At 27.5% G+C, this 26,225-nt stretch overlaps 1 protein-coding gene across 2 annotated transcripts in view; it reads left to right on the forward strand.

Annotated features, from left to right (window-relative positions):
- Window positions 1–205: 205 nt before the first annotated feature.
- The window catches only part of LOC127284721 (eukaryotic translation initiation factor 4 gamma 3-like), a 53,440-nt gene continuing 27,420 nt past the window's right edge, over window positions 206–26,225 (forward strand). Inside the window, exon 1 of one of the 2 annotated variants that reach the window (XM_051310344.1) lies at window positions 206–934. In XM_051310344.1, the coding sequence (XP_051166301.1) occupies window positions 742–934 (193 nt within the window). In that variant the 5' untranslated portion in view covers window positions 206–741. Of the gene's footprint in view, window positions 935–17,360; window positions 17,767–26,225 lie in introns of those variants that run through there. The other variant, XM_051310343.1, reaches the window with a different exon arrangement.

Raw genomic sequence — 26,225 nt, forward strand, 5'->3', positions numbered from 1 at the left:
TTTTTTTTTTTTATAATATCGAAAAATATTTTTTTGTCCAAGCCCCCTTTTTAAAAAATTCTTGATACGGTCTTAAATGGCTGATTGCAGCGCCTTCTAGGCTGCGCAGTGACTTTTACTTTGGTTTATTGCGCAGCTTAGTGCGACAAAGAGAACCGCTAAAGAAAAAGATTAGACAAGAAAGGAAGATATATATATATGATTACGAATCCCACCGTCATAAGGCGTGCTTCGGTTAATTCATTGACTGTGAAAATTGTTGGTTTCTTTTTGATTTGTGTAAAAAAATAAAAACGTGTCAAATAATTTACGCCGCTAATGACAAATAATTGTTTGGTTGAATTTGCAGATTTAGCGAGGCCGCGTCGTGCGAGCTATTCGTGTTGAGTGAAGGCGTGAAACAAGAGGGAAACAGTGGACGGCGGTGATTGTGCAAGAAAGAAACAGAAGATACAAAATTGAAAGGAAAGGTGGAAATTGAAAAGAGATAGATAACCGCGCGCGTCTTCTTGCCGCCTTTCGAAAAAGTAAGTCTATTTTTAATTATAAAAACGCCTCCCTCATATGTGTAATTGAACATTTCAAGTAAATAAAAAAAAACTGTTAGTATTTAATTGATTAAATTAGTGACTGGAAGGTGTTGTAAATGTAAGAGTTCCGTTTGAGAATCCACGTCTCTATGTGGACCTCGGTGAGTCCCGGAAGGCAAGTTATCAGCTCGAAAGGAGGCGAACGCCTGCGATGAGCATGCCGGGAAAGGGCAATAAACACCATCATATGCCCCATCATCATCAACAGCAACATCATCCCCAACAGCAACAACTACATCAAGCATCGCACGTCGTCAACGTGAACGTCAATCAAACCGGCGTGACTCATTCGCCGCAATATAATACCGTAGTTGCTGCTAATCAACGTTTTGTGCCGCATGCTGGTGAGTGTTTTTCTTTTTTTTTTTAATTTTCTTAATATTTTAAATCTTATTTTTCATAATTAATAAGGTTTCTCTCCATTTAATATCATTTATCGGCAATATTCTCGTCTGTCGCTAAGCGTGCTCCAAATTTTTAGGTTAGGTCGGCGCTGTCTTCCACGCCCCGATCTCAGATCAGTGTATAATTTTCTAGAATTTTACAGAAGTTTTTTGAAATTAATAAATTAGTAACGAAAATAAGTGAGATAAATGGATAATTTAATAATAATTAAAGAAGGTGAATTTTCTTTTATTATCAAAAAATTTTTTTTTTTCGAAATATATTCTTTTAATTCGCCATTATATTAAAACGAGGGAAAGTATCCTTTTTTTTTTTGTCTATTCAGTATTAAGATTGAGTATAAATGTACGATCCCAATGAATTAAATTATAATAATTATTATGTAGAAGTCAGTCACCAGTTTGAACTTTGCATTGAAATAATACCAGCATGCATGAGACACGTGGTTCTTTATCTAGTTCTCTAATTAGACTACTTGTAAAGCATGTGCTTTTAGAGTGAAAAAAAAAAATGTCAAATATAAAAATAATTGAAAATTAAAGAGAAATTGAAAAAGAATTAATAAAAAAAATTAGAGAACAAGTAAAGGGAATGTTTTTTTTTTTTTAAATATAGAAAGAATTTTTATAGTGAATTTTATTTTAACGTAAAAATAATTTGTGATTCAACTAATTTTTTTTTCGGAAAAATATTTATTTTTTTAATTTTGAACTTCCTGACGGATGTAGATATATTATTTTGTTGTCTTTGTTTGCATTCTTTGATTACTATTCTTGATATTTGAAAGATTAACTGATATATCATTTAGAGGATGATTTTTTTTTTTCTTCTCCATAAGGGGCGATAGCTATTTGAAATTAGAAATTAATTTTTGTTTTCTCAGAAAATGACAATCTCATTTCAAGAATAATTTATGATGTCATTTTTTTTCAATAGCTCTGGATAAGAGTAAATAATTTGATTTAGTTGTCTCGTCCTTCGAATGGTTTTTAACGAATAAGGTTTTGTTGCTCCATAAGGTTGTTTTCATCAAGTCTAGAATGATTCATGCACGATATCTTCTCGATGGTAAACAGGTGCATAGAAAGTGACATTTGTTGAGTAATTATTTCTCCTTTTTTTTCTTGGCAGAATTTTGTTTAATCGTAGCTTTGATTTTTAAATAATTTATTTGCATTCTTCGCAAAGAATTTGTATTTAATTTGAAGTACTTTTACTGTATTTTTTTGGAACATTTTTTTTTTACAAAGGAGATAACAATTTGAATGGAATGTTTTTATTTTTTTTTTTAATATTTCCGTGACAATACACAAAAACAACAATTTACTCTCTTTAGTTCTGTTACGAAAGTATAGTGTCCTCCGGCAATAGAGGAGAACCGGAAGTCAAACATTTTATGTAATCATTTAAATCATTTTCTTTCTTCTATACCCTCGAGCCTTAGAAACGCTACTATTAACGTGTACTGGTATATAGTGCTTATCTGTAACTCTCACTGATAAGCCTCAACAAAACGATAGTGATAAAGCCAAAATTCAGAGGAAACATTCTTTCTGCAGATTTTTAAAATATTTTATAATATAGCCCTATTTGAAATTATTTAACTTTAGGAGTTGTGTTTTTTTGTTTTTAATAAGAAATTTTTAATTATTTTTAAATATAATTGAATTAAATAATATATAATTTATTAAGCTTCAACCTTTCGGCCCAGAAGTAATTTATTTGATAATTTTTTAGTTTGAATTAGTTAAAAATAACTAAAATAGCAAATAATCATGGAATGATTCAAATATATGTTTGCTAATCATTTAGATAAACAAATAATTATTATAAATTCATTTTTTGGTTATGACAACTTAAATTGGTAACTAATTTAATTAGTCGAATTTGAATAATTGTTTCAGTTTTTTTTGTTTCCCAAAATTAGTTACTTTTTTTTCTGAAACAAAAAGTCAGGTAAATTTGACTAATTGTAAGAATTTGTTATTTTTTCCAGCTATTTTTCTTTCTAAAAAATTAGATACTAATAATTTGTTATTTTTTTTAGTTATTTTTCTTTCTAAAAATTAATTACTTTTTTTTTACTAATAATTTTTTTTTTTCTGAAACGAAAAGTCAGGTAAATTTTACTAATTGTAAGAATTTGTTATTTTTTACAGCTATTTTTCTTTCTAAAAAATTAGTTACTAATAATTTGTTATTTTTTTTTAGTTATTTTTCTTTCTAAAAATTAATTACTTTTTTTAATAATAATTAGTTTGTTTTTTTTTTACCGAAACAAAAACTCTGACAAAATATTTTACTAAGAATTTGTTATTTTTATCTAATTCAGATTTAGAGAATAGAAATAAATATAGTTATTTCGATAATAGTCAAATATCTAATTATTTGAATCAAATAAATTTTTTTTCCCAGCAATCGTTAGGGATAAAAATACGATGAAATTCGTTTAAAAAAAAAAAATTCTGTTAAATGAAAATTAAATTTTGGTGAAATGAAACTATTTTTTATTTGTAGTAATTTAAAAAAATATATATAGACCAAAAAAATGATTTATTCATTTGATCGTTGAGAAGTTTAGGTAAATAAAAAAAAATTTATTTGATTCAAATAGTCATATATAGCTACTACAGTTATATTCAATAGCTATTATGAAATAAATATTTATTTGGATCAAATAATTTTTATTTAAATCAAATAATTTTTTTTTTAAATTAAATAAACTATTCGAATCAATAATTTTTGTTTGAAACAAATTTTATTTTGGTTCAAATAATAAATAATTTAATAGAAATAAATATTTGAATAAAATAAATATTTTTTTCACTGTATGATTTATTTTTGTATTACTAAATTTTTCTTAATTTTTGAATAATTTGAAAAACAATTTTTGCTTTAATACAATGATAAGAGGGTATGTTTTGATTATTGCAAATTGGGTCCTTTTTTTTTAAATGTGCAAAAAAAATTATCATTGTGGCTCCGGGTCGGTATATAGGAGAAAGATGAAACTCTTGCAGCATTTTACTGACGATACGAAATTTAACGGAAACAACCGAAGTTGTTGTTCGACTGGCGATCGCACGTAGTCGGTGTACATGTGGCAATCAAGCCACACGGTACACAATTTTCTTATATCAAATTTATCATTTTTTTTTGTTTTTTTTTAAACATATTACTATTAATCACGTGAAATTTGTTTGGAATATAAATTAGAAATTTTTAATATCTTCATTTATCGATGAAGAACGGTGATTTTAAAGGTGAATTATAGAATTCAATACACGTGACCGGGTTTTTTTTTTTTTTTTTCGTTGCCCCGTGTTGTAGTGTTTAATAGCTCTTTTATCGAACCATCTGACGAGACTTTCCTCGTAACCCAGGTCTTTCACTTCCTCGCAGAAGGCATCGGCCTTGGTGTCTGTGTGTTTGTGTTTGTGTCATTCTTGAAAAGAAAAAAAAAAAAAAAAAAAACAGTGTTGACCTCACTTTTTTATCTTCTTATTTCGGAAAAGCATGGCTTTTGACGATCCACAGCATATGTTAGCTCTCTGATATTCAATTTGGTAAGAAAGCTATCTGGATTACCGGCTTATTTATTTCAAAATTTTTGGTGAATTATTTACAATTTTTGTAAAAATATGAAAATTTAAGGGAAAAAAATTAGAAAAAAAAAATAGTTTCAAAAAAAAGGGGGGTGGGAGAAAATTTTCCAAAAAAAAAGTGAAAAATTAATTTTTCGATTGAATTCAGTTTGGAAAAAAATTTTGTTTTTGGCAGTGGAAAAATTCTGGGTTTTATTTGGAGTACTATCCGGCCCACGCACTTTGGGTTGCGCCAACTATTAGTGAGGTTATATAATTTCTAAAGCGAGCGTTCTTTTCACTTCCCATTGGTGTGAGGCAAAAAAAAAAAAAAAAAGAGGGGGAATTTCCCAAATAAACAATTTTTATACATTTTTTCTGAAGAAATAGGGAAAATTTTTTTATCAATGTGAAACTTTCTTTTTTGAGAAGAAAAAAACACGTGGCGTAGAAGGGACAAGAATCAATGATGAAAAAGTGTAGTTGTTAATTATCAGGCATTGTTTTTTTTTTTTTTTTTTTTTTTTTTTGGATATTGAAGAGGAGGAAATCTAAACGAATATGTCGACTGCCATGGGTGAGTATTTCTAAATTCCTCTTTAAGGTTATTATTAGTTCTGAAAATTTTTTAAAAAATATTTTTTTGATTAGTTTTTGATTAAAGGTCAAAGTGGTTTTCTTTTTCTTTTTGCAAATCGGATTTAATTCGGAGCGTTTTGAGAAGATGTCGCGTAGATCTTTGGTTATAAAGAAGGTGAGAGAATGTCTGAAAGATTTTGTCACGTGGTTTTGATGGCTTGATGTTTTTGAGATGGGTCCACGGTCGAAACACGTGTCTTGAGATGAGAATTTTTTTTTTTTCCAATATGGTGTATAGAGATAATTCTTTCCTAGGGGTAGAAAATTGGTTATTTATTTTTAGATTTAGTTTTGAAAATAGATTATTTTTTTTTTGTGTCTGGTTCTAATTTTGTTTTAATGAATTGTGTCTGGTGATTAGTTAATGGGTTTTTAATAAAGAATTATCTCCTAATTGTTACTGTTTTTTTTTTTCCTTCTAAATAGGATGTGAAGATAATTTAATTTTTCCTTTTGAAGGCTCCAGACATTTGAATTTTCCCTGTCTGGAAAAATTCTTTTTTCTCCTCTCCATTTCAAATTTATGAGTTCGCAAAAGTTTTCAAATACTTTTTATTTTAATCTAATTTTAGATCTAATTTTTTTGTTCTCGTTTGAAAATTTGTAAATTAGTTTTGAGTTTTGAATATATAGATATTTTGATGCAACTTTATTTTTTGTTAGATAATAATCGATAACCTTCTAAATATATGTACTCTTCGTTCCTATTTAATGAGACCTTAAGTCTCGATTGTATAGCCGTTTATAATATTTAGCAATTTTTTTTTAAAATTCTTTTTATAAAATAATTTCACGAAACAGGAAGTAATTAATTTTGAATTCTATTTTCATTTTACCGTTTTAATACGATTATGTACACACATATATCAATTAATGATCATAACTATTTCTAGTTTCATTATATATATATGAACATGGAGAAATTAATTTGAGCATTGCAGCGGAAATGAAATAGGCGGTGAATAATAGGTTGTTAATTGAGAATGGCGGTTTTGGAGTACGTATTATTGATTGAATAAATTGACAATATTATTAAACCCCTAGGTATATGTATATTTGTATATGGAAGTGCGTAGTCTATCTCTCTCTCTCTCTCTCTTTCTAGGGTTGATAAAATCGTTAATACAGTTGACATATTATTGCAAAACGTGGGTGAAAGGTGGTGCATTGATTCGAATCGAATCGAAACCAAACAGAACCTGCGGAAAATGTACATTCCAAGCAAGGCCGCTCGCGAGAAGGAGGCCATCGTACATCCGGAGAGAAACTAACCGTACTTTACTTGGACGATGCTTTTGCTTTACGGTTACGTTACGCTCGACTTAACAACCTCTTTAAATTCTTATAAACTCCGTTTGATTCAAAGAAGAAGAAAAATTAAGAATTAACTGATTAGAAAAAAAAATTTTCGACAATTTAAAAAAAAAAAATTTTTATTACATTTTACTATTAGTGGAAAATAGGGACTAAAATATCGTTTTCGATTTAGAGGAACTTTTGTTATTTTGTCGGTTTTTGTTAATGATTTACAATTGAGATATTTCATATGGCGAAAGAGAGAAAGTGTGAGAAGATAAAAATGTTATCGAAATAAAAAGAAATCCGGGTCTTTTGATTCGTTCAGAATGATTTGTTTTTCCAGGGGAAAATTGTTTTGTAATTTTTAATTCATTTGTGACTTGCATTTTTTTTTTTTTTTTTTGGTATAGGAAAACGTCTTCTTTTCTTCTCGATGATTTTACATAGTGTTACTTAATTCACGTTAATTAAAGTTGTTACCTAGTAGTTCGTATAGAGATGAAGTTATATACACTCTTGAGAGAGTATCTTCTATGCTCGCGAACGAGGTTAAATTTATTAACATAACATCCTTTGAAGTTGTCGCGCACTTTCTTATTTTTATTATTGTAATATTTTTTTTTTTCAAACGACATTCTGTTTTGATTCTTGGGTTTTATTTTTTACAAAGTGGAATAGGAAAATTGTAATACTTCGATCATGACAGAATCTGGTGCGTTCTTGTCAGTAATGCGGCACGAATTTATGAGCCAAAGCTTGCACATCACTTCCTGTTAATTTTTTTTTTTCTCGAAAAAAAATAAGTTTATTTACCTGAATTGAAAATTTTTATATTGAAAAGAAAAATTTCAAATAATTATTTTATTAAAAAAATATAAATAATTTTTATTTCATTCAAAATATTTGGATCAATAATTTCTTTATTTGAAACGAAATTCGATAATTATTTGAAAATAAAATATATATATGGGGCATTCTATGGGAAATTTTCATTGAAAATTTTTTTTTGTCCGAAACATTTTTTTTAGAAATCTATATGAAAAATAAGGAAATACGTATTTTTTTATGAAAAAATTTTTATGAAAATGAAGGAAGTTATGATTTTTTGAAATTTAACGTCAACGAAGAAAGTGTGTTTTTGGAACATTTTTTAATCTATTGTACTAAGAAATTAAAAATTATACTATATATGAAATTTGTTCATTTTTTCTCAAATTTTTCAAATATGTGCTCAAAAATAACGTACCTATAACAGAAACAACAAAAAAGTTGAAATTAAACTTATAAAGTGAGTGTTTTCTCAAAAGAGACACTTTCGATTTTTAATTTTTTTTTTTTTTGCATTACAATCTCTGATGATTGAAAAATTTTTTCCCCTATCTGCGAAAGTGGTATTTTTAGTTTTTAAATTACTATTTATAATTTTTTTAGTACGACTCACAGAATTTAAGCATTTTTTCTACAAATATAACCTTTTTCCATTAACATTCATTTGTTTTTTTTTTAATTTTCATAAAAACATACTAAAAATCGTTGCGTCAAGCTTAAAAATTGTAAATAGTAATTTAAAAACTAAAAATACTTACTTTCGCAGATTGGGGAAAAAATTTTGTCATCAGAGATTGTAATGCAAAAAAAAAAAAAAAATTAAAAATCGAAAGTGTCTCTTTTGAGAAAACTCACTTTATAAGTTTAATTTCAACTTTTTTGTTGTTTCTGTTATAGGTACGTTATTTTTGAGCATATATTTGAAAAATTTGAGAAAAAATGAACAAATTTCATATACAGCATAATTTTTAATTTCTTAGTACAATAGATTAAAAAATTTTTCAAAAACACACTTTCTTCGTTGACGTTAAATTTCAAAAAATCATAACTTCCTTCATTTTCATCAAATAAAAAAATTAAAAAATACGTATTTCCTTATTTTTCATATATAGATTTCGAAAAAAAATGTTTCGGACAAAAAAAAAATTTTAAATGAAAATTTCCCATTGAATGCCCCCCCATATTAAATAAAAATAAATATTTAATTGTAGTAATTTATAATTGAGGAATCAAATTTTATAAATTTTGTAAGTTATTAGGCCAAATATTTCCTCTTAATATGATTTATTTTACGTTATTTTTATTTATTTTTTTATAACAAGTGAGTACAATATTTAATTGCTTCATTTTGATGTTAGAAAATAATTATTTTTTGAATTGAATAAATAATAATTTATTTGAATCAGATAAATTTTTCTTTTTGTGTATTAATTAGATTTTCAGTTATTGAAAACATATTTGAAAAAAAAATTAGAATATGTTTTCAATAACTGAAAATCTAATTAATACACTGAAAGAAAAATTTATCTGATTCAAATAAATTATTATTTATTCAATTCTAATCGATTTATATTATCAAATATTTATTATTTTTATTAATTATCGAATTTTGTTTCAAATAAAGAAATTACTGCTCCAAATATTTGAATATAAAAATTATTTGGTTCAAGTGAATATTTATTTTTATAAATTTTGTAAGTTATTAGGCCAAATATTTCCCCTTAATATGATTTATTTCACGTTATTGTTTTTTTTTTTTATAACTAGTACAATATTTAATTGCTTTTTTTCGATGTTAGAAAATAATTATTGACAAATTATTTATTTATTCATTTTTATAATGTTAAACAAATTTTTTTCAGTAATATTTTAATATAATTTGATAAGGGTAGCGGTAGTTGCCGAAACGTCGTTATAAAAAAAAAAAAAATAACGTAAAATAAATCATATTAAGAGGAAATATTTGGCCTAATAACTTACAAAATTTATAAAAATAAATATTCACTTGAACCAAATAATTTTTATATTCAAATATTTGGAGCAATAATTTCTTTATTTGAAAAAAAAATTCAATAACTAATAAAAATAATAAATATTTGATAATATAAATCGACTAGAATTGAATAAATAATAATTTATTTGAATCAGATAAATTTTTCTTTTAATGTATTAATTAGATTAGTTATTGAAAACATATTTGAAAAAAAAATAGAATTGAGTTATTTGAGAATCTTTTGTGTTGATAAATTTTATCGTTTTGACATTTAGCACGTGTGCATAGGTATATAAAACACTGGTTTGTACAGGTGAGGTATAGCGGGTTCTGCCGATTTCCTGATAGAAAGTATTCTACAGGTTTGGTTGGTCGAATTTTTCTTATGATAAAGCCATATTTTTTTTTCTTTTTTTTTTTTTTATTAGTCTCATAACCTCATTGCCATGGGCCTTATAATATATAGTAGAAAATGGAGTTTTTACATAAAATATTGCGATGCGAGGTGACTATTCATTTTTTTACTATATCTATATAGTATATAGCTAAATGCACGTTCACTTCTTAGTTTTGAAATAGTCTCCAAGGCCGTCTTTGACCTCGCAAAAACAGTTCAAAATTCTTCTCTATTTTTCTTTTTTATTTATTATTTTTTTAATTTTTTTAATTAAATACATGAAATATAAAATTTAAATTTAATTAATGAAAAAAAAGATTAATAAAATGACTCATATATATTTTGACCTGTTTTGAAGTTATGAATAAAAATAGCAGGAAGATTTATTTTTAATTAAAAAAAAAATACGTAAACACGTGTTGCAATATAAGTAGCTCATTGTTAGTGTAAAGTCATTCATTATACTGAGAGACCACAACTGACAGAAACTTTCTCTATAGACTATTGCGATGAGTTACATACCATGCGAGAGTTAATTCTCTCTCTCGTATCTCTATATATATGTAGCGTAATTTTAGTAACTATCGATATTATCAACTGTTATTATTGAAGATGATTACTTAAAATTATTGATTTTCTTTTTTTTTATACGCAGTTTAGATTTACATAATACTTTGTTGTTTTATTTAAATTATTAATTTGCATTTTTGATTCAAAAAATTTTTTTTTGCAAATTTAGTAAATGAAAATAAAAAAAGGAATTAAACTTGAGGAACGGACTTTTTTGTAAAAAAAAAAAATATAGGTATAGAAATAACAGTTAGGAATTCCACTCACTTGAATTTTTATCCGCAATACTCGTCACTGAGAGACAATATTTGAAGAAACTAATTTTTTTCCATAAACTAGTTAGAAAAATCCTTAAAGAGAAAAATTAAATTTTAACCATTTTTCGAGATGTTTCTTTATATTCTTTAAATTGGGAATTTTTTTCCGAATTTCTTTCTTTCTTTCTCTTTATAAAAAAAAACTGTTTTTGTATAGGGACAGTATGAAAATAAATCAGGGAAAAAAAGATATTTCCTATATTTTATTTTGATATCAGGTATTTCATTTTTTTTAAGGAAATTAAATTTTTTTTTTTGTTGAATAAGTCGTTTTCCTCTTACGTGAAAAAAATATACATATAATTAAAGGAAAAGGAGATAACAGGTTCAGTTGCGAATATTATCTCAATTTGTATTTGAAGGCTCTTATCTGTAAATTTTTTTTTATTGAAAAAAGTTATACTTTTACTTTCACTTATATAAAGGAAAAAAGAGATTTACCTGAAATTTGTAAAAAATTTACATAAGTTTTAAATAGGGAAAATAGTTTTGAAAAAAAAATGTTTAGCATTGTTTTTATGTTTTTGTAATTTGATATTTGTCGGTATCACCACGTGCTTTTTTTTTTTTTGCATACTAACAAAGAGTAGATATTAGCAGAGTCAGTAGATGATCATTTCCGCCTTAGTCTCATTCTCATCTCTATAACTGCATTTATTATTTTTTACACATTCCTTCAATGATGTTGATAAATTGGTTTCCTCTTCTTTATTTTTTCTTTTTCGGCTCCTATTGACAAATTTTTTTGCACTTTTTTTTTTCCTCAATTACAAATTAATAGTAAAAAAATAGTTTCTTTTTTCCGAACCGGAAATGACAATGTAAGAATGTAATTAAAGAGTTTTCTGTTAATTTGAATGGTAATCGTCATTCGTCACGGTTCTCTATTTATCAGCCAAGATCCCAACGTTCTTGTAAACTATTCACTCGCTAGATGGAGACTCACGACTGATTTCTAAGCTTTTGACCTGAATCTTTCAGAAGGAATTATTCTATTGTTTAAAACGACATATGGAAAATAGACGAAATTACATTATTTTTTATTGGTTTTATTTTGGAGTTGATTTTGTTTTCTTATTTTTTGTTGTATTTTTATAATTTTTCTATTTTCTTAAATTGTGTCTACTCGAGATAAGGAAGTTTATAAATTGCTTAAAAAAAATGGAAAAATGGGACAATTTGTGGGCAATAACCTTATATATATATATATAAACTTTCACTTAGAAACGCTTTCATAACTCCCAACTGTTTATAAATATATATAAATAATAGTGAATTAATCAAAAATTAAATAAACAAAAAATATTTCCCAAAGGGTGCAAAAAAACTGTTTTTTTGCCTCTTTTATTGATATACTTTTTTTCTACATTGAAAAAAAAAATTTGATTCAAATCCCTTACTTGAGTATTAAATAAATATTTACTTGAACGAAATAATTTTCATTCGGACAAAAAAATCTTAAACAGCGATACGTTTCACTAAAACAGAGAAACTTTTCGCTAATCTAGAGAAATATATCGCTGTTCCAGAGAAAGTTAACGTTATTCCAGGTGGAGATTTTTTTTTTCCCTGTTTGATAAATTTAGATCAATAATTTAATTTTTTTATTATAGTAGATTATAATTATTATAATTATAATAATTATAATAATAAAATTATAATTATAATAATTAATATTCATAAATACTGCAAAAATAGATTGAATTATTTCTAACATATATATATTCATTCGAATTGCCTTTTTTTTCTCTCTGTATAATATTTCCTGATGCTGAAGGTCGTCCATTTATTCCTTTGTCACATAAACATTACTCTTGCATAATATCCTTGCAGAATCTCTTTTATAATTTTTCTGCTATAATTATTTTAATACGTATATCGAGAGGGATTTTCCGAAAAATAATTTTTTGGACATTATTTTTTTTTCCCAGTATTTTCGTTTCCGGGTGATATATTGAGCCTAGGCAAAGACTCCATTGTTAAGTTCAAAGAGGGGGGGGGATGATGGGACGAATGTATCTCACGCACATGGAATCATGTATATAAGACTGATGATAAGGGTGGAAATTGCGAAGAGGTTAGGGTGGTAGGTCATTGCCCTTATATAGAAGAAAGAGAGAGAGAGAGAGGAAGGCCGGTAAATATCGACCCTCCCTTCTGATTCGCCTCCCATTTTCATCAGGCGAGACATTCGTTGCTCTCTGCTCCCCCTTTTTTTTCTCTCTCTTCTCTCCCCCTCTTTGGATTTAGCTTATATTTAATGTTTAACCCCCTATATATCAAACACACCTCTCTTACACCCACGAAAAACACTTCTATATACTAACAACCACAAAGTACGTACTACCACGAGGTCTTCGTGCCATTACCCCAAGGTCAACGGCTCAGCATCGTTCAAAGCTTCGACCTGAACCATATTTCGTCTATATTCTCTCCCCTAATTCCTCCTGTCGCAGCCCACGGCTCTAACGACTTTTTTTTTTGCGCTTCTCTCTCTCTTTCTCTCTCCCCTTTTCTCATCTCTCCCTTGTGTATGTGAAAGAAACTTCTATTTTTATTTCCCTTTCGTGAATATAATTTTTAGAGAGAATGCGGAATAATTCTATTTGGAAATAAGATTTTATCTTAAGTTTTTATCCGTAGGAAAATTTTATTTCCGAATTTTATTCTCTGTTTAGAAGTTCAGGCTCTAATTTTTGGTGTTATTGGATAATTAAAAGAAAAACTGAAAAAGGGGCAATTTTTATTTCAGAAATAGTAAAATTTACTCCTGAAATAGTAAGAATTATTGCGGTAATAGTAAATTTTACTATTTCTGGAGTAAAGAATTCGTCAGAATTGTTAAAACGCCGAATTTCTATTTGTCCGAAATTGAAAATGTCCGAATAAATAATCAGCAGAAAAATTTTGGCGCGATTTTTAAAATTCACGATTTTCCTAACAATTTCTGATTGGATAATTTTAAAAATCGCGCCAAAATTTGTCTGTCGATTGTTTGTTTATCCGTTTGCAATTTCGGACGAATAAAAATACCTAAAAAAAAAGGCCGAAAAAAATAATATAAATTCTTTATTAGTGATTTTTCAACATCAAAATTTTAACAATTCGAAGAGATTTGGAAAATAAATATCTCTCTGAAGGTCAAGGTATTGACTAGTGAGGTTAATGTTCGGGTGTTTCGACAGAACGGAAAGTTCGTTCATCTCTGAATGTGTGTGTGTGTGTCGACGAAAAGAACGATTTTCTTAATAAATCCGTATGAGTCAGCAGCCATGTTTTCGTGTGAGGTCTTTGAACCTCCCCCTGCGACTGTCTGGACGAAGTGTGTTTGAACCGGGTCGTCCGAAGGTTGCTTGAGGTTACAAGTCTGATTCCATTTCTCCTTTCTTTCGTTGCGAACTCGTCGAAGACGTTTCTGCTTTTGTTGCACGGCCTCAAACGATCCCCTGGGAGAATTTTTTTTTTCACTTTCAAGAAGGGAGAGTCTCTTTCTTCTTCTTAGCCCTTCTTTTTTTTCCCCCCTTTTTATCATCTTGACAATTTAGTCAAGCCTTGTACGGTTGATGGAAAAAAAGGGATCGTGAACTTCGAAATGTGTTCTATTTTTGAAATTTGCGTGAATTATTGGAATTGTAGAGAGGCAAAAAATAAAAAATTGAAAAAGGGGTGTGTGTGTGAAAAGTGGGCGAAATTTAAAGGGAAAAGTAGGTCATGCAACCCCTTCTTGCGCCTAGCCTAGATGATGAGTGGATCTAGGCTGGTGTGGAAGTACATATAGGTATCGATCGACCACGGTATATACTGCAGGCTGGCCTGGTGCACCGGTGAAACTGGGTTACCTAACCTACCCTAGACAGAAACATAGCTCCTTCTCTAGAATTGTAGACAGTCGTGAATCTACAAATACTACTCGAGCCTGGCATTCAAGTTGAGCTAGTGACGGACAACGCCCTGTCTTTCGTCACGTCGAGTCGATTCACTGCCTCGAACTTGTTGCCTTGTCCGTAAACCTCGGTCAGGGACAGAAAACTTCAAATGGAGGAAAAAAATACATCCACATTTATATGTAATACATTAGTTTTCAATAAGAATTTCTCATTTTGAAAACATTTGCTTTGAAATAGAAAAAAAAATTCTTAATTCTGCAAAAGGCAACATGTCCATAATTCCTTCTATAATAGAAAAAAGCATGCATTTCAAAATGGGTAAAACTTCGTACTATTGTATATGAAACTAGTTTCTAACCAAATAGTACTGAAAATTAATATATGAACCCTACTAATTTTCAGTATTATTTGATCAGAAACTAGTTCCCATTTTGAAATACATGCTTTTTTCTATTAGGAAGAACTATGGACATGTTGCCTTTAAGAATTTTTTTTTTTCAAAGCAAATGTTTCTTCAAATTCTAAACGAAAAGTAAATATTACATATGTGATATACTAATTTTTAAAATAAAAAGTGGCTATAGAAATGATTTTTTTGTAATTGTAATTTTTTCTTAAAGTGCATGCAAACTTTTCGCCACCGGTTTTTATGAGAAGTCGATAAATCCTTTACTATTGCTGCTCTAAATTGATAAGATAAGAACTTGATAACAAATGCTTTTAAGAATCAATTTGCGTGTTTGAAGAATTTTTTTTTATTTGCAATGCGTAAAAACCGTTTTGACCTAAATATATTTCATCGAAAAAAATTGTCATTTTGTTAGAATTTTCGTTGGTATTTTTTTTTTTATTTATCCAAGCCCTTATTTTAGTCCTTGAAACGATCGACCAAACATTCTTATACGCCTTCTTAAATCGTTAAAGTTAAAATATGCAACATTAGTTATGCACATCTTTCATAAATATATATATATATATAAAAATTAATTTATTTCCAATTTTTTCCTTTTGGAATTTTATCAACAACCTTGTATATAGGAAATAATAGAGTATTTAAAAATATTTGATCCATTAATTATATATAGGATATGTGATTTTAATTTCTTACTCCAGCATCCACGCCTGTCTATGGAGATCTTGTCGTTTATTGCGCATGCGATTTTACGCAGACTTGTCCACCATGCACGTCACTTGATTTACCAAAATATGCGAGTGATTACATAATTTCTCACGTTCTTTTGTATTCAAGGTTGTTATTTTTTTTTCTCGTTCAAATTTTTTGTTTTCACCTTCCGACGAATCTTTCGAAAATACATATTACAATTAGAAAAAGAGGTTCTTTTTTTTATCTAAAAAAAAAAAAAACCGATAACCCTCTTTTGTTTTTCATTAGCATTTCGGCCTTGAGACATAACAAAACGGTTTCATATTCATCTAATCTGCTTGACTGATTTCACTTTTCCATTGTCATTCATCCTTGACTAATTCGCATTCCACAATTATCATAAAAGATTATTATTCTTCTATAATCCGCGGGAAATGAAACAGAATTAGTTTCTGTAATTTTTAAAATCTTAATTTTAATTTGTTCAAAATTTGTTTTTGCATATTAAAAATTGGCAAAAAATTTTGTTCCTCGTGTAATGAAAATTATATGGAACTTTGAATTTACGGCCCTGAAAGCTGGTAGTTGCAGAATTGTTCGGGTAGGGGTCGGTTCGTAGGTCGTGCGCGGAGGGCCGACCTGCATCAGTCTACTTTGCGTCCCTGCTAAAGGGAACGCCGTAACTCGTTTGCACGCTTTTTTCCCTACAAACAGTGAATGAAATAAAAAAAAAAAAAAAAGAAAAAAGTCTTGTGATAAGAAAACTCAACCTTCTAGTCCAAGTAGGCGTCGCCTACCGCACTTTCTGGTGCCTTTCACCTTCTTGAAATATTATCAAGAGAGAAAAAAAAAGAGAGAACCCCTTCGTTTTAAACAAATCAAAAGAAAATAACAACAAAAACTTCCACTATTTTAAGCCAAAAACACTGTCTTAAAGAAAGAAAGAAAGTCACGCAAATATAAAAGGAAAAAAACAACAAAGTTTTAACATACACAAAGAAGTTACATTTTTACTTGACGAAGGTATTTGGCGCCGAGACGAGTATTTTTTTTTTCTCTCCAGTCTGACAGCAGCATTCATCAAGAATTTCTCTGTGTATATGTGTGTGTGTGTTTTTATTTAAAGTGGCCTATAGTAAGTTAGAATTATTTTCGTGAAAATAGATTTCAAATATATTAAAATGTTTGTGTGCATTTTTCTTGGCATGGCCTATGACGTTTTGCAGTGAGCAAGGAAACAAGAATAGTGGAGGTGGAAGAGGGATCAGGACGCCCGTCGAGTCTTAAATATCGATTTTGGCACGGACAAGCTATAGTCCATCCACCTGAAATCCTCGGAGTTATCCACGAACTACTGTTGTCTAACAATTGCGTTTTTAAATACAAACACGCGCGCAAAATTTATTTCCTCCCCCCCTACCCCATTGGTGCGTGATAACATAAAATTTACGTTTTTGACTCCCTAGTGTTTTTAAATAGTGCTTACTGCTTTTGCAGTTCTTTTTTTTTTTTTTTTGTGTGAATGTGCCAAAAAAAAAAGTTATTGTATTTCTTCGTTCCTCGCCCTCTACACAGGAAAACACTCGATTAAACCATCTAATCGATACAACGCTCTAACATTCATTTTCAATGGAATTAGAAATTGAAAAAAATTACAACAAATGAAAAGAAATGGAAAAAATTTTTAAAGAATGTATAAAATTTAGGAATGGTGGAATTTAGTAACAGTATTGCCTTAGAGATAAAAATCAGTATGGAGCAATGGTGCCCCGTGACTGGTTGACAATCTCACGTTCAAGAAGGGTTGAAAATTGTGGAAATATGGTTTCTCGATATGGTGTTACGAAAGATGGCGCAGTGGGCATCGCGTCTATGCACTGCCTACTGCCACATTGTGGAGGACCTCATCACCTGTCGCCGCATCCCCAAAATCCTGCCGCACAACAAATGGCACCACCTCATGCTCATAATCACGTGCATCCACATAATCATCAACCACCACCGCCACCAAGTCCACATGGAGGACATTTGAATCATCTTAATCATGCACAACATCAACTTACTATTAATATTGGACATCATCAACATCAAAATCAGCAAACACAGCATCAACAGGCGCCGCCGCAGTACCGCATCATTACAGCGGCAGCTAGTAAGTCGAGAGAAAGAGAGAGATAAGAGAAGGTCACTGGGTCATTGATACTAAAGGTTTCAAGAATCCAGGGCTTCGTATTTAACACTTTTGATGCTTAATACATCTGCTGATGTATGATTGTCATCCGGTTTCTGTAATCCGTTCATTTTGAGATGATTTCGTTCTTGTTGGTTCGATTTTGATTCTGTTAGATTTGTATTACACGGAGAAAACATGGAAAAATGAATAAAGTAACTTTTACTACTTTAAAAGTAACACCGAAACTGTCCGCAGTTTCTGCGTATTTCTGGCAATTTTCGGGACGCATGATTATGTTCTAAAAATCATTAGTCATAATTTACATTTTATCGAAATTTATTTGTCCTAATTAGTTTTGAGCCTAATTTTTATTTGTTTGAAATAGCATTTGGCATAATTTTCATCAATCCGATTTTCTATATTGCAGAATTTTTATATAACGGAAAATTCAACTCACAGAATTTTTATGTCTTCGAATTTTTATTTGCTCAAATTTTCATTTAACATAATAGGCATTTAAAAAAAATTTTATTGGGTAGAATTTCATTGAGAAGAATTTTCATTCAGATGAATTTTCATTTGTTCGAATTATTATTTGATATAATTTCCATATAATCGATTTTTCATACTACAGAATTTTTACTTAACCGCGACAAATCATTTAATAGAATTTCTAATTGATAGAATTTTCATTTGTCCGAATTTTCAAATGGCCGAACAAACAATCGACAGAAAGATTTCGGCGCGATTTTTAAAATAAACCAATAAAAAATTATCCATAAAATTGTGATTGGTTGATTTTAAAAATCGCGCCAAAATCTTTCTGTCGATTGTTTGTTCGGCCATTTGAAAATTCGGTCAAATGAAAATTCTATCAATTAGAAATTCTATTAAATGATTTGTCGGTTAAGTAAAAATTCTGTAGTATGAAAAATCGATTATATGGAAATTATATATCAAATAATAATTCGAACAAATGAAAATTCATCTGAATGAAAATTCTTCTCAATGAAATTCTACCCAATAAAAATTCTTTTAAATGCCCATTATGTTAAATGAAAATTCGAGCAAATAAAAATTCGAAGAAATAAAAACGCAACGCTTATTATTTTAATCCAATTTTGTTTATTTTAATACCAAAATGGATTAAAATAAGCAAAATTGAATTAAAATAATAAGCGTTGCAGCTTTTTTTAATGCCTTTTAATTTTTTGTGTTTAAAATTTTTCCGGAAATAAAGTAACTTTTACTACTTTAAAAATAACACCGGAACTGTCCGCAGTTTCTGGTAATTTTTACTACAGTAATAGTAAAATTTACTATTTCCGGAATAATTTTTACTATTTCAGAAGTAAATTTTTACTATTTTCGGAGTAAATTCAACTGTTTTTGGAGTAAAAATTGGCAGAAATGCGCAGAAACTACGGACAATTCAAGTTTTATTTTTAAATTAGTAAAAGTTACTTTATTCGTTTTTCCATTTTTCTCCGTGTTGATTTCATTCTAGTTGGTTTGATTTTGATTTTTTTTCTATTAGATTGGTATTGATTTTGTTATTTCGTTTCGAATGGTATAGATATGACAAAAATGGGTTGTAAAATGTACAATATTTGTCTTTCCTAAATCTGAATCGATGAAGAAGTATATCAAATCAGTCGCTAAGTTGAAATAAACGAAAAATTTGTTTACAAAGTTGTCACGGATTAGAGAAAAATCAGGGAATTTTATGAAAAGTACTGGAAAAATATCAAATTTCTAAAAAAAAAAAAAAATACGAAAATTATAATTTTTGGAAATTTTCAATTCAAAAGTTTGCTTCTAAAATTTACTGGAACTAAATAATTTTTATTTGCATTAAATAAATTTTATTTAAATATAATATATTTATTTGAACCAAATATATTTTGAGTCAATTAAATGGTATTTGTTTCAAATATAGAAATTATTAGTTTAAATAAAAATTTATTTAATTAAAATAAAATTTCATTGATTTTCAATAAAAATCACTAATTTTCACTGAAATTTTACTAATTAAAAAATTCAAAACAAAAATAATTAAAATAATTATTGCAAAATTAATTAATTAATTCAAAAATAATTAATCAAATTGCTAAAATTTAGCATAATTTAACATTAACTACTTTTCACATATTCAAATTTTTCCTAGAAATACGTTTTATTGAAAATAATAACATTTTCTTTTCAAATTACACTGAAAAAATATTTATTTGATTCAAATAATCGGTTACTTAACTATTATCAAAAAAATATTTAATTGTATCAAATAATAATTATTTGAGCCAATTAAATTGTATTTGTTTCAAATAGAGAAATTATTGCTTCATATACAGTTTATTTAATTCAAATAAAAATTATTTGGTTCAAGTAAATATTTATTTGATATTAGTCAAGTTAACCAATTATTTCAATCCAATAATAATAATAATAATAATAATAATAAATAAGCGATTACTTGACTATTATCAAATAAATATTTACTTGACCAAATTATTTTTTATTTCAATTAAATAAATTGTATTTGAACTAAAATTTATATATTTGAAACAAATATCATTTATTTGAATTAAATAATAATTATGTAATACAAATAAATATTTTATACGTAAAAAAACATAATAATGCAATTATTTATTATTTAATTTAAAATTTTTTTTTTAAATCAGTGACAAAAAGATTAAAGTGTCAAATAGTGGCAAAATTTTTGAAAAATCTATAGAAAATCGAAATGACGTAAGATTATTGAAATAATAATTATCCGGCAAATTTTTTTTTTTTTTTTTTTTGTCCCTCGTAAACTTTACCGAGAAATTGCAAGTGCCTCTGATATAGTGGACACAATAAACGAGCAGCCCTCTTTTACCATCAGTGAAAGGAACAACGATTGCATCAGACTTGTATACGACTTTCGAGTCCTTTACCTGGTTTTGGCGAAACTTTAATCTCAATTCTTTTACCTGATTTTTCACGAGCGTAGTATACTTAAAAACCTCAATATTCCTCTGGCTTGTCTGATTATAACTAAAATCAATATTTTTTCAAATGTACACACGAAACGTGAATTTCAATTGCTTTACTGGCTTTTCAACCCACTCGCACAATCTTAATCTTGTTTATTTTTTCCCAAAAAAAAGAAATTTTTCACCACTCTAGTATAGAAAAATTCTCATTGCTCATTTTACAATCTTCTTTAATCTTTGTATAATATAATGCTTTCAGTCAACCTTGACCGCTTCCTTATGTGAAAGTAGTAGTTTAATCTGGCTTTTTTCCTCTTTTTTTTTTTTTTTCCTACAAAGAAGTGTGTAATTATTAAATATATTTTTCCATTGAGAAATTTGTTCTGTGATCAATGGAAAATAAAAAAAAAAAAATTAACCCCTTTTTCCTCTTTTCTTTTTCTCAATGCTTATTAATTTTGTTTGCGAAAATTATTTTTATTATACGAAAAAAAATATTAATTAAAATTATTAAATTTTTGTTTTATTTTTATATTTCGAGAAAATGTAATTAAAATTTATTTTGGAGAAAAATAGTGCTAATTAAAAAAAAAATGAAGAATAATTTTAATATTATGAGCTATTATTTCTGTTTTCTCTCCAAGTCGCAAGATTATAAAAGGTCAGTCAGTGAATGCAGTTATAAATATAATGATTCAATGGTTCATTGCATTAAAAAAATTTACCATCGAAATGTTTTTTTTTTTTTTTTAAAGCTTTATTCATATACACTCACACTTGGATATCATAATATTTGACCTGAACTCTCATTTATACGCATCTGCAAATAGATCGGAACCATTTGTCTCAGCAGATAGGTCACGGGGTCAGATTAACTACCTCTTCGCTCGAAAATAACACACGTTCACTTTGCATCCCATATGTATAAGCTCTTTTGATTTCAAAAATAGAATTTAATTTCCACGCAAAAAGATGTGCCTTTATTAGTGAAAGAGAATACATATATTTATTTGCTAATTGTTTCTACGATAAATATTTATTAAATTTTGGTATTTATTTTTGAAAAATTTTTTTATTTCCTGTATCTGATTTTTTACTCTCTAAATTTGAATTAGTAAAAATGTTTACTAATTTGAATTAGTGACTCACTTTTTGCTTCTGAATTAGTTAAATTTTACTAATTTATTAGTAACATTTACTAACAATTAGTAAAATTTAACTAATTCAGAAGCAAAAAGTGAGTCACTAATTCAAATTAGCAAACATTTTTACTAATTCAGATTTAGAGAGTAAGGGGAATAAAATGGGGAAATGAAAAATAATTGATGGAAGAATGCAAAAAAAAAAAAAAAAAATGAAAAGGGGGAACGAGGTTGAAACGTTATGGATAAAGAGCTGTTCTTCTATTGTATTCTGAGCTCAGCATGTCAGGCGAAGCAGGTGCTCATGTCCTTCCTCAACATTTGCACATGCAGAACGCGATTGGATAGTACCGCAAGAGCCCTTTCCCTCTTGTTCCAGCGCGCAGGGCTGCCATTGATTTTAGGTTGGTTAGGTCAGGCCAGGCTTTACTTTTATTTTTTTTTTTTTTCTTTTTTCCTCACAAGAAGACATAAATTTCTTCATGATTTCAAAATTCAGGTCGTAAATCGTTGTATAAACCTTTCGGGATGATTTGTGACATTGCAATATTACCTGAGACAGGGGCTTACAAATTCCTTTTTCAAATTATACAAACAGTAATTTCTCTATTCGTCATTTTCTATATTATAATTTTCTATAATAATTCATTAATTTTAAATATTTATTAATCCTTTGTAATAATTTTTAATATCAAAATTAACAAAATTCCCTCTTGAGAGGTATATTTTATTTTTTGTAATTCAAATATAGATAATCTAATTTTCTTTAGGTAAAATTTTTAGATTTCAATATTGATTTCTACGAATTTCTAATAATTTTCAATTTAGCAAAAATTTCATATTTTTAGAATGAAATTATTTTTTTTTTTTTATCACTGGCGCCGTAGACAATTCCCAATATAGGTCAATCGATAAATGTATTCCATCTTGTCCTCTTCTATATAGTTATGTGTTGAATCTCGCAACTTCTTTCCTGAAACAAGAGAGAGAGAAAAAAAAAATTGTTGAGTACAATGTCAAAAGTGTGATGTAATAATGAATTAGTGTCATATATTTATTACACGTGGACATTGTTCACATAATGAATATATTATTTATGTAATAAGAAAATTGCAATTTTACATTTAGTTGTAATCATTAAGGAATTTTTTTTTTTATTTTTTCATTTCTTTTTTTTTCTACAGAAAAACAAAAAATAAAATATTAAAAATTTTCATAAAGAAATTTCAAAATTAGATAAAACGCATAAATATTCCTCAAAAATTTATTATTATTATTAATTAAATTAATAATTATTTATTATGATTCGATCGAATTTTACAAGGTTGAAATTTACATTTAGGCAAATTTAATAAATTATAGAAATTGTCAATTTATCACTTTTATAAAGCATAACATTGTGAATAATAATTTTGCCCACTCACGGAATCAATTGTCATAACAATTTTGTTAAAACTTGGCAATATCAAATTTCTGCATGTTTTGTTTTGCATCGTATAATGTGCAACTAACGTACGACACGTGGCAAATTGTTTTAAGACACTTGTGACAAATGTAATGGCATTTAACTTGAAACTGGTTTAAATGTGCAAGAATGATTTATTGATTAATTCACTTGCTTTAAATTGCATTTTTATATATATATGATATTAAAAATCAATTTTTTTTATTTTTTTATTAATTTTATAAATTTATATTAATTTTATAAATTTATATTTATTTTTAATAAATTATGAATTAAATTAAAAAATGTTCCAATTAAACAATATTATTCCATATTATTGTTTGTTTTGATAAAAATTAATTCCATTTAATAAAGCACCAATTGATATTAAAACTGTGTAAATATAAAAAAAAATTTGTAGTATTTCTCTGGTTTCACAAGGAATATTTTATGCAAATAATGTTTAAAAAGTGTCATTTTCCTGTTAGTTACCTTTTATGTTCAAACCATTTAAAAAAAAAATGTTTATTTAGCTGTTTCAGAATTTCTGTAAATAACTTTTTTTTAAATACTTTCAATTAATCATAAATTAATTTTATAAATTATTTATAAAAATTATTTTTATTATTTAAAAAAATTAATTTTATAAATTATTTATAAAAATTAGTTTTATTATTTAAAAAAATTAATTTTATAAATTATTTATAAAAATTAGTTTTATTAATTATTTAAAAAAATTATTTTTATTATTTAAAAAAATTAATTTTATAAATTATTTATAAAAATTAGTTTTATTATTTAAAAAAAGTTAGTTTTATTATTTAAAAAATAATTTTATAAATTATTTATAAAAATTAGTTTTATTATTTAAAAAAATTAATTTTATAAATTAAATTGAAAAAATTCGAACTCACGATTTTTATGGAATATTTATGTGTTATTTTTTTTTTTGTTTTGTTTAGTAGGAGAAAATATTTATTACATTTTCGATCATTGGATAAAGATTAATCAGGGTGTGATACTATTAATAGATGAAGTTAGTCACGAATTATCTAATTTTAAATTGAGATGATCTAACTTTAGATTTGGCGGTGTATATAAACGTGTGTGTAGTTGACCTAGCTTTTTATATATATGAAAGGTAGATTTTGGTGTCTGGAGTTTTGTCGCGTTTTTTTTTAGCACAGTTCCTCTTTTTTTTTGATGATCAATAATAAGTTCTAGCTTTTTAGTAAAGAGACGGAGACGACGACGACGATGTTCCAATCAAAAGTTGTACTCGCGCAGAGTCCGTAACGTGAAAATTCCATTGAGCAGACGCCGTTACGTCATTCCGCCAACGGGAAATGACGTAGGCAACGGGTTCGGCCCCCCTTGCATTCCAGAATGCGCTCTAGGCCAATCTATGATGAACGTCGTGACCTCGTAGAAGGCTATTGAGTTCCTTGCTTATAATGTCCAAGTCTCCATTTTGTTGTTAGAAAAAGAGAGAGAGAGAGAAAATTTCGCATTTATCTTCTTATCTGAAAAATTGACGTTTCTTACCACCACCACCACCTTTTTTTTTGATAAAATTTTTTTACACAAATAATATTTGTGTATTTAATTTTTTTTTCCCCCATTTAATTTGATTATTTGTGACAAAATATGAATTTTTAAATATTTTTCAAAACAAATTTATCTTATTGATTTACGAAAAAATTGTCAAACTTATAATAATTTTAGCTGTGAGAATGATTAGATTAAAAAAATAAAATACATTCCTAAAATGTATTAAATCTTGATTTAAGTATAGATAATAATTATCAGAGAATTTTAAATTGTTTCCAGTAACTGGAAAATTTAATTTTAAAAATCAAGGTTAGGGAGTTTTTAAAAAAAAGAAATGTATACAAAAAATTGTAATTCTATTTTTTGTATTGAAATTGGAATTTTTAATTTTGAATATTAATATTTTATTTGAATTTATTTATTTATTTTTTTTTTTTAGTAATTGTTTTGAAAAATTAATTGTTACGCCCCTGAATGGCCTCACCCCTCTTTCCTTGTAGGTGATATACCCGGGTGACACCAGTTGGCAGCACTGCTTTTGCCTACGCACACGTGCAAACAAGGCTACTTGCTACCATTGGATAGTGGTGATCATTGAACATTCACTCTCGCTAGTTATTTTGTGCGTGATAATATACTTGGATTTTTTTTAATATTAATTTTAATTTTTTGACGTTTTAACAAACTCTTATGACTAATTTTATGGTGATTTTTTTTTAAACAATTAAAAAAATCACATTCCCCCCTATTGACAATTGAGAAAATATTGTTCGACACGCGTATGTGAGCAATCGACGCGCGACTTCCTTCGTCAACGTCACACAATTTCCGGTGTTTCGTGTTCTTTTTTTTTTTTTTTTTTTTAAGTATTATTTTTGCATTTACAGGAAGTAAAATTTAAATAGTCTCTTTCGAATGTTTTTAAATCGTTATAAAATCTGTATATTGAAAAACACGTGATTATTTAAGAAAGAATACTGTAATTTATTATTTTTAACTTTTTTTGAAATATTTTTATTGTTAATATTTGAATTTTGGAGTAAAAAGGGGTTTTTTTTGTGTAAGTGTAAAACATAACCTAAAAATACAGTTCTTGGAACTGTTGTCAATGTGTTTAGTGTCTGTGTGAGCAACGTCAATTGAAGGAGACACTTAATTACCTGTTTTGTATTATTGGTCTTTTTTTTTTTTTTAAAAAAACGTTTGTCGTTCAATTGCAAGAATGTCTGAAGAAATTATTTTCATGAGAGCACGTGATTCAAGTTTCTCCCAACGATAGAAATCCTTTTTTCTTTGCTTCCATCTGGACGTATATTATCACTG

The sequence above is a fragment of the Leptopilina boulardi genome, unplaced genomic scaffold (assembly GCF_019393585.1).
Source record: "Leptopilina boulardi isolate dan_hultmark-lab unplaced genomic scaffold, ZJU_Lbou_2.1 LbouV2_325, whole genome shotgun sequence".
NCBI classification, from domain to species: domain Eukaryota; kingdom Metazoa; phylum Arthropoda; class Insecta; order Hymenoptera; family Figitidae; genus Leptopilina; species Leptopilina boulardi.